The sequence below is a fragment of the Sceloporus undulatus genome, chromosome 9, assembly GCF_019175285.1.
Source record: "Sceloporus undulatus isolate JIND9_A2432 ecotype Alabama chromosome 9, SceUnd_v1.1, whole genome shotgun sequence".
NCBI lineage: Eukaryota > Metazoa > Chordata > Lepidosauria > Squamata > Phrynosomatidae > Sceloporus > Sceloporus undulatus.
The window spans coordinates 12,277,226-12,291,040 of record NC_056530.1 but is presented as its reverse complement, the minus strand read 5'-3'; the positions used below and the strand labels follow the sequence as shown (position 1 = coordinate 12,291,040).

The window sequence follows — 13,815 nt, the reverse complement described above, 5'->3', positions numbered from 1 at the left end:
CCATTTACTGATATCACTCGAGTTAACATTTTCCTCCCAATAAACTGAGTCTGCCTGTCTGTGTGTTAAAACTCCTCCATCAGTTTTAAGGGGGATTTCCATCAGCCGCTGTGCAACCTGCGCCTTCTTGTTCTGCTTTCCCTCTACAGCTCTCTGACCTGGAGACAGGAAAGTGCTACGTTTTCCGCGTACGGGCAATGAACAAGGCAGGGGTTGGCCCGCCGTCCGTGCCATCAGATCCTGTGATTGTTAAAACCAAACCAGGTACAATTGGTCCTGGTTTTTTATTCTCCAGTGTAGATGCACCCTTCAGCTGCTCTGGCTGCGGGATCCTGGGATCTACAGTTTAGGGGAGAGAGTTTAATAACTCTCAGTCAGATAACTCTTAGGCCTCATTAAATTATAAACCCCAGAATCCCACAGCAGGCAGCCATCCATAACAGTTAAGTGGAATCATAGCACTATAACAATGTAGTGTTATATTGAACTAAAATTGCAGTTGCTCAGCCCATGCCACTTCGCATGCAAGAGAAACCTCTTCCAGCGGCAGCAAAAATCCAAGATTCCACTTTCTTTCCTTCTAAGCAAACCAATGATAGCAAGATTCCAGTTTCTTCCACCCCCTCAAGCCCTATTTTCCTTTGTTTCGAGAAAAATATTGAAAAATATTTGAAAGTGTTGAAAAAAATCTTTTTTAAAAAATCCACTCTTCTGTAGGCACCAAAGAAATTGAAGTTGGGGTAGACGATGAAGGATTTATCTACATGGCCTTTGAGCCGCCAGAAGTGGTTGACACCTCTGAATTTATCTGGTCCAAAGATTACGAAGGGCCTCCCAACCCAGATAGAGTCCAAGCCGCAGATAAAGATGACAAGTAAGTGTGCGCTCTCAAAGGGACCTAAAGCAGGCTGTGGGCAAACTCCTGGTTCCAGATGCAAAACCTTCTGGCGAAAGCAACATGTGTTCCAGAAAAATTGCAGCATACACCCAAACCTGAGAAATTGTTTATGTCATGCATACAATTGGATCTCATTTTGGTTGCTTCCATTTTCCTTCCCATCTTTTCTTTAAGATCTAAGCTCATCCTGAAATATGCCACTGAAAGAGACCTGGGAACATATTCAGTAGAAGTAACTGACACCGATGAAGACATCTCCGCCAGTCATGTTTTAACTGAAGATGGTAAATAACAAATGCTTATATATATTATAGTATTATTGGCCTACATTCTGTTCTGTGATGCTCACCTTCTTCCCATAGAAAAGGCCTTCAAATCACCTGTCGACTTACAGTAACCCCATGAATTTCATAGGGCTTTATTTGTCAAGGAATACTCGGACGTGGTTTTTCCAATCCCTTCCTCTGAAATCTAGCACCTGGTATTCACTGGCAGTCTCCTATCCAAATGCTAACTAAGGCTGACCCTGTTTAGCTTCCAAGATCAGGTGGGATTTGGTGCCTTTAGGGCATAAAATACCATCCTGCAGATACATATAAGCTTAAGCCTTTCCTTTGCTTCTGACTTGCAGTTCTAAGATATCGTCTACCCTTTGCATTTTTCAGAACTGGACAAGCTCCGAAAGATCAGCCACGAGATCCGAAACCCCTGTAAGTGCTGCTATTCCCCCCCCCCCAAAGTATTGCTGTAATAGACCAGAGGTGAGATGCAAGTGATCCTCCAGATGTTCTCAGACTTGCAGCTCCCAGCATCTCTCACTAATGGAGTTTGCAAACCAGCAACATCTGGAAGGCTCCATGATGCTTATCCCTCCCATAGAAAATGCCCACGTTGCATAGGTAGCCTGCCTTGTCAGCCTTGGATTTTTATAGCCGGTTTACATTGTCTTGTCTTCTCTTCAGTGATTGAGTTGATCTCTGGATGGAACATCGATGTGCTGGAGAAAGGGGAGGTGCGCTTGTGGCTGGAGGTTGAAAAACTCACCCCAGAGGCAGAGCTTCACTTGATTTTCAATGGGAAGGAGCTTTCAAGCACTCCAGTGAGTTTCCCATTATTCTGCTTGTGCAAAAATTGTGACTAAAGAAAAGGTGGCACCAGGGTGGCTTTGTGTTTATGGATGTAGCTCTATTTAGGGTTGGCAGGTGAGCAGTTTCCTGTTTCCTAAGATTTCAGGGAAATGTGCGGTTTGATGTTTGTGTGTGAATGGATGGTGTGTGTGCACCTGTTATTGTATCATCTGGCGTCTCTCCTAATGTCTTCTCCTTGGCTAAGGGGCTATTTCTCTTGGTTTTGACACTAGAGCCACAAGATCAATTTCGACAGAGCCAATGGCTTGGTGGAATTGATCATCCAGGACTTCTCTGAAAACGACAAAGGGACTTACACAGCCCAGCTGAAAGACGGCAAAGCTGAAAACCAATTCACTTTGGCTATGGTTGGGGAAGGTACGTTTGCAGTGGACTGGGAAGGCTGAGCAGAAAGCTAAAGAGCGCAGTGTCAAATTTGGGTGCAATGAAAGGAAAACAAAATGTTAGCTCTTTACTATTACATTTTCACTGTTGAGAGATGGGAGGGATTAGTGGGATTTTCTGCCTCAAGTGCCATAATACATGATCATCTTCACAAATCTGGACATTTGCTGTTCTGCCTCAGACGGCAAAATAACTTAGGCTCTTTTTCATATAGTGGGCCACTCAAAACTGTAAAACGTCATGTAAAGCTTCATAACCCAAACTGTCCTGGACTAGCAAATAGCCTGCCCTGCAATCCCCTCGATCAGGTGGATGAAAGCTAGGTTTTGCAGGTCATCTAAGAACAAATATGGTTGCCTCCTCTTCCAGCAAAGGGTGCATCTACACTGTAGAAATAATGCAGTTCAATGTTGCTTTAAATTTTGTGATGCATCAGTACTCTGGCAGAGAAGGCTAAAGACCTTATAAAATTACAAACCCCAAGATTTTGTAGGATGGAACTATAGCACTTAAAGTGGTGTCAAACCGCATTATTTCTACAGTGTAGATGCACCTAAAGCCAATCCTCCAGACTTACTCCATATTGTCCAGAATTTCCCAGCCAGCATAGACAACTCAGAGCTGTAGTCCCAAAGAGTAACTTTCCCAAGCTCTTCTTGAGCACCCCACAAATCTTACGTTTTTTAGGGGGGAAGTTTGTCCAATATTAAAACCCAACGCTGTTCTCCGTGAATGAAATTGCATCTTCCTGCTATTGTGCCCTGAACTGATGCTTTTTTGCCCCCTCCCAGATTTTGATAAACTTAAAGCTGAAGCCGATGCCAAAAAGAAAGATTGGAAGAGAAAGCACGGTAAGAGAAACAGAAACTGCACGTTTTGTTCTTGCATGCAAGGATTAATAAATTTCAAAGATTAAAAGGTTAAAGAAAAGCATAACCTACTAACTTGGGCACGATTTGCCACTAGATGGAGGTAAGATGTCCGAGACTGATGACTTCTCACTTTTTTCACAGGCCCTCATTTCATTGAACATCTGCAGTGGAAGGTTACTGAGGATTGTGAAGTCCTGTTTACATGTAAAGTAAGTAGTACCAGGCCAGAAACTGACAAAAAAGGAACCCTCTTTAAAGATAAATAATATCTTGCCCTTCCCTGTATACTCAGGCCAAAGGAAATTGCTGCAGCCTCTCCTTGTTATTGTGTGCCTCCATAGCATTGAGCCATGGCTATCAAAATGCATTATTTTTGGACAGTACACTAGTTTGTTGCTGTGTGCCTTCAAGTCATTTCCAACTTATGGGAACCTTGTTGCGGTTCCATCCTATGGAATACTGAACAGTTTTTTGAACTCTCTGCCAAAGATCTCCTGTGCCTCCCCAAACTCTAAATCCCATTCCATAGGATGCAGACAGGGCACTTAAAGTTGAATCTTAATGCTATACATGCATAGTGTGAAAGGAACTGTGGAGGCTTCCACTAGATGCAATTCCTCCTTGTCTCCTGTACTTGATAGAAAAAGGGAAATCAGAGGAATCTAAAGAAGTGTGTGTATGTTGTGTGCTTTCAAATCATTTCCGATTTATGGCAACCCTAAGGCGAACCGATTATAGGGTTTTCTTGGCAGGATTTGTTCAAAGGAGGTTTGTCACTGCCTTCCCCAGAGGCTGAGAGTGTGTGATTTTTCCATGGTCACCCAGTGGGTTTCATGAGCGAGCTGGAAATCGAACCTTGGTCTTCTGAGCCATAGTCCAACACTCAAACCACTATACTATGTTGGAGTAGACATTCACAAAAACCTTGGGTTCACCTCTGACTTTACTATACCTTCTGCTCCCACTACTGGTCAGATGTTCTGGTGTCAAGTGCGTATTAGTCCATCTGTCCAAAGAGTAGGACCTCCCCAGTCCTCACTGTTTCCTCTTAACAGGCAGCAAACATGAAGAAGGACAGCATCTTCCAGTGGTTCTTTGATAACAAAAGCCGCTCAGATGGTCAGTATGATCCAAAGACAGGTGCTGGAATCCTACGGATTAAGAAGGTAAGCAGTGCGCAAGGCAGATTGGGCCAAACTGTAAACTGATGCATTTCTGTAAACAGGTCAGTGTCGTACAAATGTGTACATTTTTCAGTGTAGCTGGACATTTTTGCTAATACAGAATGTCTCCTTTCAGCTCCAGTTTGCAAACGTGCCACTGTGCATGCAGTGCGGTAGCACTTGTAGATGTGTCTTCAGTTGCTCACTTGGTTGTGCAACTGCTTGTCCACCTGGTTGTGAGTTCATCTGCACAACACTGCTGTTCAGCACAAGCACAATGCATAAGATCATCAATATGAGATTTTTCACTACACAGCCCTAATGCACAACTCTTGACCTGCGTGATTAAATATATATTGCTGCCCATGGACAGATATTCTTTGTACAGTTCACAGACTTTTCGTTTCCTAATATGTTGTGTGTATATATTTCCTAGTTTTCCAAAGCAGATAAGGGAGTGTACAAAGCTGTTGTTTCTGATGACAGAGGACAAGATACAACTCAACTTGATCTTACAAAGGAAGGTATATGATCATCTTGGCTCACTGGGTGATACATTCCTTTATTCACATAGACTAGAAGCCTTCCACACTGTACAGTGATAGCACTAGGATTCCACTTTGACTACTATGGCTGCCTCCTGTGAAATTCTCCGGTTTGTCGTTTAGTGAAGTCTAAGAGCTGAGAAATTTAAACGCTCCTTCTTAAACTACAAACCCCAGGATTCAAGTGGATGCAACTGTGGCAGTTATTTTGGACTCCTAGCACTATAACTGTGTGGTACGAAAGGGCCCCAGTACTGAGCACACTTCAGTTGCGCTTATGTTCAAGTTTGTTGGGCATATTTTGTTTTGCAAATCCATTTGCATCTATTATTACTCTGCTGGGTGAGAGAAGTGGGGAGGCTAAGCAGAAGTGCCCCATCTGTCCAGTGGTTTTCTCCCTTTTGGTGTCACTCCTTGCCTGGCACTAAAGCTTCAATCTGCTTGGAGAGGCGGGATATAAAATTATTATTATTATTATTATTATTATTATTATTATTATTATTATTATTATTACTACTACTACTACTACTACACCTTGCTATCTCACTCATTCAGCAACCCTTAATGTGTTCCCCAAAAAAACTCTATAGAGGACACCATTTTTAAAAGACTGGAGTCGTTTGGTCCTGTTGTTTTCATTCCTCACTCTTTATTATTAGTGGTACATAGAGATCTTGTAGCACCTTTGAGACTAACCAAAAGAATGAAATTGGCAGCTTCTTTCAGTTAGCTTCAAAGGTGCTACAAGATCTCTCTACGTACTGATTCTACAGACTAATACAGCTATATCTTTATTGTTGTTATTATTATTGTGTTTGACAGCATTTGATGACATCCTGAAGGAACTTGCTAGGATCAGCGGTAAGTCCTTTCCTCCTAAGCCTGCATTCTGTCAACAACAATAGCCATATAAAACATGGAAGTAGTAGGTGTGAATGAACACTGAAGAAATGGAATAGTTTAAAAGAGAGAGAGAGAGAGACAGAGAGAGAGAGAGAGAGAGAGGTCCTCTTCTGCAAGTGTTCTTCTCCTCATGTCCCTATGTCTCTGTTTAGTTCTTTCAGCCTCACCTTTGAAAGTCCAGCCAACTGTGGAAGGGATCAAGATCTTCAGTGAGGTTAAATACTACACAGAAGCCATGAAAGCAACATGGCATCACAAGTACGTCTCTCCAGTACATTGCTCAGTATGATTCCGAGTGTGGGAAGTGTGTGCGCTCATGGAGTGAGAAGACTAGCTTAATAATGTTGTGCATGAAAAAAGCTTGCGTACACTGAACCATCAGAAAGAAGAGATGTCACTCTCTCAGTTGCCCGTCTCTACATTGTTTGGATTTGGAAGTATTTTGGATTTCCAGATAAGGGATACTCAAGCTGTATCCTATGGCAGCTAGTAGAGTTGGGACACTGAATCCACTTGTGGTTCTCATAGATGGAGATATCCAGGGTGTTGATGCCTGTCTACAAAACAGGTTAAGTCGCATGGATTACTCTTCTGGACAAAATCTCAGGGTGCCCTCACCAATTGTTGTGGGTTGTATCTTAGCTTAAGAAACCAAGATGTGCCCAAGACTTTTGCTTACATGCTCCATCCTTGTGCTGACTCCTACCCTCCTTCCCTTCTTTGCTTCCTTGAGTTCTTCTCCTCAAATCTCAATAAGCCCAAAAGCCATTGGCTAAGCATAGTTTCCTATTGTCTTCAAACTGCGACACTGTGATGTACCATGTTTGGAATAAGCTGAGATTCTTTTATTTTTTAATCCTCTCTTTGAAATTGATTTAAGATCCTGCTTCATTCCAAACTTGGACTGATGCAAACATTCAAACCACTGAGTACAATAACCTCCAAAATCCACAAAACAGCAATGCTTTTGGGTGGGAGGGGGATGAAAATACACAAAATACACGATGCAAGCTTTTGTGCTATATTTCTGTAGCGTGAAAGGGCTCAAGGGTTATAGGATGCCATTTTGTGTTGTCAGTGACAAGCGTCTGGAAGGAGGAGACAGACTGAAAATGGGCACCACCATGGACCAGGTTTGGCTCCACATCCTAGACCCCAAAGAATCCGACAAAGGCAAATATATGTTGGAGCTATCGGATGGGAAGGAGTTGCGCAAGTTGTCAACTGACCTATCTGGGAAGGGTGAGCAGTCATCCCACATCTCCAGTTGTTTCCTGTTTATGGTGACCCTAAGGCAAGCCTGTCATGGGGTTTTCTTGGCAAGATTTGTTCAGAAGGGGTTTGCCTTTGCCTTCCCCTGAGGCTGAGAGAGTGTGACTTGCCCAAGGTGGGTTTACATGGCTGAGCGGGGCATTCAAACTACTCAAACTACTATACTATAAATATGCAATAAATTCCTGTGCCAAAGTTGTAGCCCGGTGCCACTGAAAGGGCTTGAGACCAAGATCTGGAACTAAGTGTATTCCGTGTATTACTCTTCAATGTTGATCTTATTCAAGAGATCGACAGAAAATCTACTCAGCTGACAATCTCATTTTGATCGTTGTTTCCATATATGCTTAAAATTTACTTTTAAAAAAGCATGATTGAGAAGTAGAGACAAATGAAGTGTTTGTTTCGTAGAGGACCAACTCAGGTTTAAAACAATTGTTCTTGCCACTTGCCTTCATTTTGCAACAGTAGAGGAAGTCACAGTGCGCTCAGTCCAAACCAACCTTCCTTCCTTTCTTTCTTTCAGCTTTCGATGATGCACTGGCTGGACATCAAAAACTCAAGTAAGCTTTTGGTCCCCCAATCTTTCTGTTTTTTAAATAGAAATTTCTCATTTCTCATTTGGTCTGTAGTGGTTAAGCTGTGGGAACTTCAACAGGAAGACCAAAGCTGAAATGCTTGATCAGCTCCATCAGCTTGTATGTCTGGGTGTCTCTCTCCTTCAACCTGATCTACTTCACAGGCTTGTTGTGTAAACTGAATGGGGAAACCCCATGCAACAGGGAAAGGGCAGCCACAGGCCCCAAAGTGGCATGTTACACAACCTGCGGCCAAATTTGAAAGCCTGAAAATTTGCCAAAAATACAGGACATTGAAACTGGGAATGAGTTCCCATCGCTTTCACACCAGGACACCTGATAAGTTTGAACCCACCCCTAAAACAATTGCCCAAGATTTAAAATTGCAGCCTCTTTACTGAGGGTTGGATACACATTTAAGTAACACAAATCCCTATTTAATTCTTGTATCATTTTTTCATTTCAGGCAAGCGGCTGTTGTGGAAGAGCGTGAGTACATGACAATGCATGCAAGGTCCTTTGTTGGATACATCTCAGCATATAGTATCATACTATTGTCTTCCTAAGCAATGGGAAATCTCACAGGCTGTGCTACCGGGTTCAATTTCCTTTAATTGCCTTTGGCTCATTCACCGAAAAGCAGATCTCCAGAAGGCATCTCTTCCGTTGCTGCTAATTCCCATTTCCTGATAGCAAGACTGTTCAGCTGTTTCTATAAAATGTACCCAGAAACTCATTTTATTAAAGATCTTCATTAAAAGAAAAAATCAAGAAGCTGGAGGAGTTGCCATCTGTCCTCTTTCTCCTCTTGAAGGGCATGGGGGAAAATACTCTTTTTGATGGTAACTTCAAATGGTCATTCTAACTGAGACATAGAGGTAATTGTAGTCCAAAAAAGTCACTTCTCTAAGGAGTTTATCATACAGAGACAACTAGAAGTGTAAACGGGATTTATCCCATGAAAATCATGCATTTGCGATTAAGGTTTTCACACGATGTCGCCATCAAAAGCGATTAAAGTACCATTAACCCAAGAATAACCAGGCAATAAACAGCAACAAATCATTCACTGTTTATTGCCTGGTGGTTCCTGGGATAATGACCACTGTCTGTGAAAATCTTAATTGCAATTTAATAGTAATTGCACAGTTTTAATGGGATAAACCCCATTTAAACTTCCAGTTTTCCTCCTTGTGATAAACTCTCAAGTGTTCCCTTTTTCTGAGCTGGAGGAGCATTAGAGGTTTTATATGTACAGTATTGCTTTCCAAAAGCTAGAAAGTGTTATCACAAGATCATGCCTTGCCGTTGATTCCCATCAAAGAAGCACCCACTCGGATAGCCTCGGATAGGTGGCCATTTTAAGCCTCTACTTGAAAACTGGTAATGAATACGAGGGTATCACCTCCACAAGAAACTACAAATCCCAGGATTCCCTAACATTAAAGCAGTGTCAAACTGGATTATTTCTGCAGTGCAGATGCAGCCTTAGGCAGCACTAGCCATACTTCAGGTATTATATAACATAACCTAAGAAAAATGTTCAATTTCATAAATTAAAAGCAGGGGGGATGTTACAACAATTGCAGTGTCTGTTTTCCCACCAGACCGAGCCAAAGTTGTCCGGGGCCTTCCAGACGTTGCCACCATCATGGAGAATAAGGTAAGGCTATTATTGATATGGACATGCCGATTCAGGACCTATTAATAAGATAACAGCATCTTACTGTGGCAGTTCTTGAGCAGCTCATTTACAGAGCCAAAGATGCAACCATTTCTCTTGTCTTCCCCCTCTGTTCCATCAGAATGAACAGGACATATGTACATCAGTCTGTGTCGATAAGGTGGGGATAGTAGCAGGATACACAGTGGTTGGTTTCTGAACAAATTGTTCCAAAATCCAAAGACATTTCGCTGTTGTCCCATCCTTCCCACCTTAATAGGAAAATTGACAGAAGCATGGGGAAAACAGGGGAAGGTGACTGTCTTGTGCCAGAATTGCCTCTCCCAGCCCTCCAGCCTCCTGTCACAGCCAATGTTAGAAGTGAGATCCCAAGTAAAGTCTACTCACACTCTTTCCTTGGCCAGTAATTAAATCAAGTTTGAATTGTTAGATATATGGTACACACGCACACGCACATCCCAAGGTAAGGCCAATGGAAAACAAGGTCTCAAAGATTATATAATGCAAAAGCCAACCAGGAAAATCCAAGTGCACAAGTGTGACTCTGTGAAATACGGCACATGAGGCAAAGCAACTGTTGCACTATAATGCTCTCATCTGGAAGCATGCAAACAGAGAAAATTGACCCCTGGATACAATTAATAACTAATTATCATTAAGTATGTGATGAGATCTTGTAGCACCTTTGGGACTAACTGAGTGGAAGAAGTTGTAGCTTAAGCTTTCATAGACTTGGTCTGCTTCCTCAGATGCATGGAGTGAACTGGTGTCCAAGATCTTTATAATCAGACTGTATGACAGACTTATGACTGTCTTATGCCAAAATTGCCTCTCCCAGCCCTCCAGCCTCCATAGAAATGCAAAATGTGTGGGTGAGGTGACAAGTTCAGTTGAGGGACATAGACAGGAGGAAAGATGTTGCTTAAGGCCAAGGTTGTTGGATGAATGGTGGAGAGAGTTTTGGACTGTGGTGTATGCAGGCTGGGGACCAGAAAGGCAATATGATAAACTGGCCAAGAGCATCCTGGTTTCATTCATGGCCCTGGGAGCCCATCTGGCTGGGAGGCTATTAATTAATTAATTAATTAATTAATTAAATGAAATATTTATTTTGTAACACAGACCCTGTGCTTGACGTGCATCATCTCGGGAGATCCGTACCCAGAAATCACTTGGTACAAGAATGAGAAGGCCATTACTTTCCAAGATCGGTACAAGATGGAAGTGAAAGGGGCGGTGGTCACCATCACCATCGAGAACGTCAGCAGCGAGGACACTGGGAAGTTCAGCATCTACGTCAAGAACAAGTGGGGCTCCGAAACAGGCAGGGTGACTGTCAGTGTGTACAAGCGGGGCGAAGAGCCAAAGGAACTCAGGGATGAACTGGCTTTGAAAGGAGCCAAGCCGTAGCTCCAAAACCTGGCTCTCAAACTCAGAGCTAGCCCTCTGGATTGCATGAAACAATGTTAGAAGAGGTTGGCTTTCTTTCCTTGAGTGCAGAGTGTTTCTCTCCTTTCCCTCCAAAAGCCACCATCAGCTGGTGCTTCTAACCTCGGATGGGAATCATGTGGCCTTCCAGAAGACTACAGTTTCCAACAGCCTAACTAGCATATCCATTGGTAATGAATGCTGGGATGCTGTGGGCCAATAACTTCTGGAAGGCAGTATAATTCCCATCTCTGTTGTAGTCACATCTGACCAAAAATATTTTGTTCACTGCTCCCTTGCCTCCTGGATAATAGCCAGAGTCCCTTATGCTCAAGGCCAACCAAATTTATTTTGGCACTGGCCTGGAAAGTCCCACCAGCACATCTCTCTGGGCCTCTCTGCACTACATAGTTATAGCTCTGTGATTCCACTTTAACTGCCATAATTCCATCCTATAGCATCTCTGAGTTGGAAGAGACCACAAGGGCCATCTAAGGACTAAGGCTAACTAAGGAGTTTCTCTAGTTTCTCTAGTAAAGCACTGTTATAGTTGAATAATAGCATCTTTAACCAGTACTTATCACACAACTTTGCATCTCTCGTTGCTATTTTGCATTTCGTGGAGAGCACCTTTTTACTGACAGTGTGATAAGAACTAGCCAAAGATGATATTATCCCACTGTAATTGCACTTTACTAGCTTCCTAAAGTAAAATCCTAAAGCAAAAATCACTCAAGAGCAAAGGCTGCAGTGTGCTAATTTGGAGGTCGAGTCCCAAATATTCATAATCTGAGCACTGAGGTGGTCATGAATGTGCGGCCCGCTTCTTGAATAATGTGCAGAGCATAGTGAGTTACAGCCAGGATGTGGAACAAAGCATTTGTCGGACTAAAACTTTGCATGAAAATCCCACTGCGTCATGTCTTTTCACATGTGACTAACCAAGAATCTATACTTTGCCGATGTGTGGGTCAATGTATACATTTAAGATGTATGTTAAATAAACCAGTTGACAAATTAAACCAGAGCAAAGATTGATGCTGAACTTTTGCACTGATAAAACCAGAAGCCCAAACAGCCATTTGATGCCCCCAAAAAATCAAAATCAGGAGTGACCTAATGGCTATGTTTTGCTTTTATTTTTGGCTTTTTGGGGAGTGTGTGTGGGGGGGGGGGGGGGTTGTGGTCACCAATGACTCATTTAAACACAAAATCACAGCTCTTGGATGACTGCAAAACTGGCAAAATCCAAATGTTGTGGGTAAGCAATTTGGGGTGGAGGTTTCCCTTGATTCCTCAGGCTGTAGGTCACCAAAAAGGCCTTTGAGAGCACTGGCGGTCCAGGGGCCACAAGGTGCCCATCCCTTGCATTACTGCTTAACATCTCTGGGCTTGGGAAACCCAAGGAAGGATAGCCCTCTTCTCTTCCAATTATCAGGAGGACTGGAGTAAAACCCATAAAAGAATATATAAACAGAACCTGAAATTTACCGTGACCTTTGAGCATGAAAGCAGCTGTGGCCATCATGACTAGTTCTGCATTGCTTTCTCCTGCTTTGTGTAGATTAAGAATAGGAGGTCTATAGCCCAGCTATCAAGGAAGCCATGAGTTTGCAATAACAGGTCTCACCTTACGTCCAAATTGATCTGATGGAAAATAACAACTACATAACCCAACATCTGGAGGACTCCATTCTCCACCATTCCTAGCCGTATTAACCAGGGATGATGAGATTCCCAGGAAGGCCGCAAATTCTTCTAGCCAGCTCAAGGGAGCTCAGCCTGCCCTGGTTAGCTAACTCAGGACACGCGATGGATGTCAAGCTTAAATTTTAGCTCCGCAAGGTCAATGCAAGTGAAAAGAGGGAAGGATGACAGAGTTCAACACAATTGCTCAAAAATACCAATGACCTCTTCCAGTGTCACATTCAAATGTACCTGTCCAGAGAGAGCAAGATAGCTGAGCCTCAGTGAGAACAGCTCCCCAAAATGGAACTAAAGGTATTTATGCAACAAGGAAAGAGTTGTTGCAACCTCTAGTTGGGAAGGCACGACACAAGTTATTCAACGTTAGATTTATTTCTTTGTTTGATGTCACATCTCTTTTTTTATCCCTAGAAGCCAAAGCATTTTACAACAGGCATTAAAACAAAAACACAGCTAAAAACCAACATGTTATAAAATTTAAGGACAATTAAAAAGGATTTAAATAAGCTATCATATTTTAAAAGTGAATGAGACAGGGCAGAAAGAACAACACACATGCAACAACTAAAAGAAATCTCCACAGCCTGCCATACAAAACTCTTTTATATTTCTCTTCTGAATTACTGTATTGAACTACTACTCCCATGTTGGCTGGAAGAGTGAACATCCAAAAAAGTAACATCACTAAGCAGGATCCCCACCATTCTTCCTCGCATTGAGATTACTTGCAGGAGAGGATGGAAACATCAGTCTACTGCAGTGATGGCGAACCTATGGCACACGTGCCAAGAGTGGCACTCAGAGCCCTCTCTGTGGGCACATGTGCCATTGCCCCAGCACAGAGTTTGCCAGAGTTTGTTACTAGGAAGCCAGAGAGACATGGCACTTTGCAGTAAATAAGTGTGTTTTGGGTTGCATTTGGGCACTCGGCCTCTAAAAGGTTCACCAACAAAAGTCACGACTGGGGGACTTTTACAATCCCTACATATGCTTTTTGTTGTTGTGTACCTTCAAGTTGTTTCCGACTTATGGCAGCTCTAAAGTGAACCTATCACAAGGATTTCTTGGCACGCCTTCACCTTCCTCTGAAGTTGAAAGAATGTGACCTGGCCAAGGACATCCAATGGGTTTCCATGGCCAAGAAGAGAGGCCAGTCCTGGTCTTCAGAGTCATAGTCAAATGCGCAAACCACTGCACCACTCTGGCTCTTATACACATTCTCTGCACTATTGA

At 42.8% G+C, this 13,815-nt stretch overlaps 1 protein-coding gene across 1 annotated transcript in view; it reads left to right on the top strand.

Moving 5' to 3' along the window:
• MYOM3 (myomesin 3) overlaps positions 1-11,897 on the top strand; it is a 32,134-nt gene extending 20,237 nt beyond the window's left edge. The window contains exons 21-37 of the mRNA XM_042439212.1: positions 150-264; positions 718-874; positions 1,073-1,182; positions 1,564-1,608; positions 1,861-1,997; positions 2,259-2,403; positions 3,222-3,281; positions 3,444-3,511; positions 4,358-4,468; positions 4,902-4,989; positions 5,833-5,871; positions 6,066-6,171; positions 6,992-7,155; positions 7,712-7,748; positions 8,230-8,252; positions 9,371-9,426; positions 10,570-11,897. Of these exons, the coding sequence (XP_042295146.1) occupies positions 150-264; positions 718-874; positions 1,073-1,182; positions 1,564-1,608; positions 1,861-1,997; positions 2,259-2,403; positions 3,222-3,281; positions 3,444-3,511; positions 4,358-4,468; positions 4,902-4,989; positions 5,833-5,871; positions 6,066-6,171; positions 6,992-7,155; positions 7,712-7,748; positions 8,230-8,252; positions 9,371-9,426; positions 10,570-10,857 (1,749 nt within the window). The 3' untranslated portion in view covers positions 10,858-11,897. The remainder of the gene's footprint in view (positions 1-149; positions 265-717; positions 875-1,072; positions 1,183-1,563; positions 1,609-1,860; positions 1,998-2,258; positions 2,404-3,221; positions 3,282-3,443; positions 3,512-4,357; positions 4,469-4,901; positions 4,990-5,832; positions 5,872-6,065; positions 6,172-6,991; positions 7,156-7,711; positions 7,749-8,229; positions 8,253-9,370; positions 9,427-10,569) is intronic.
• The last annotated feature ends 1,918 nt before the right edge of the window (positions 11,898-13,815 follow it).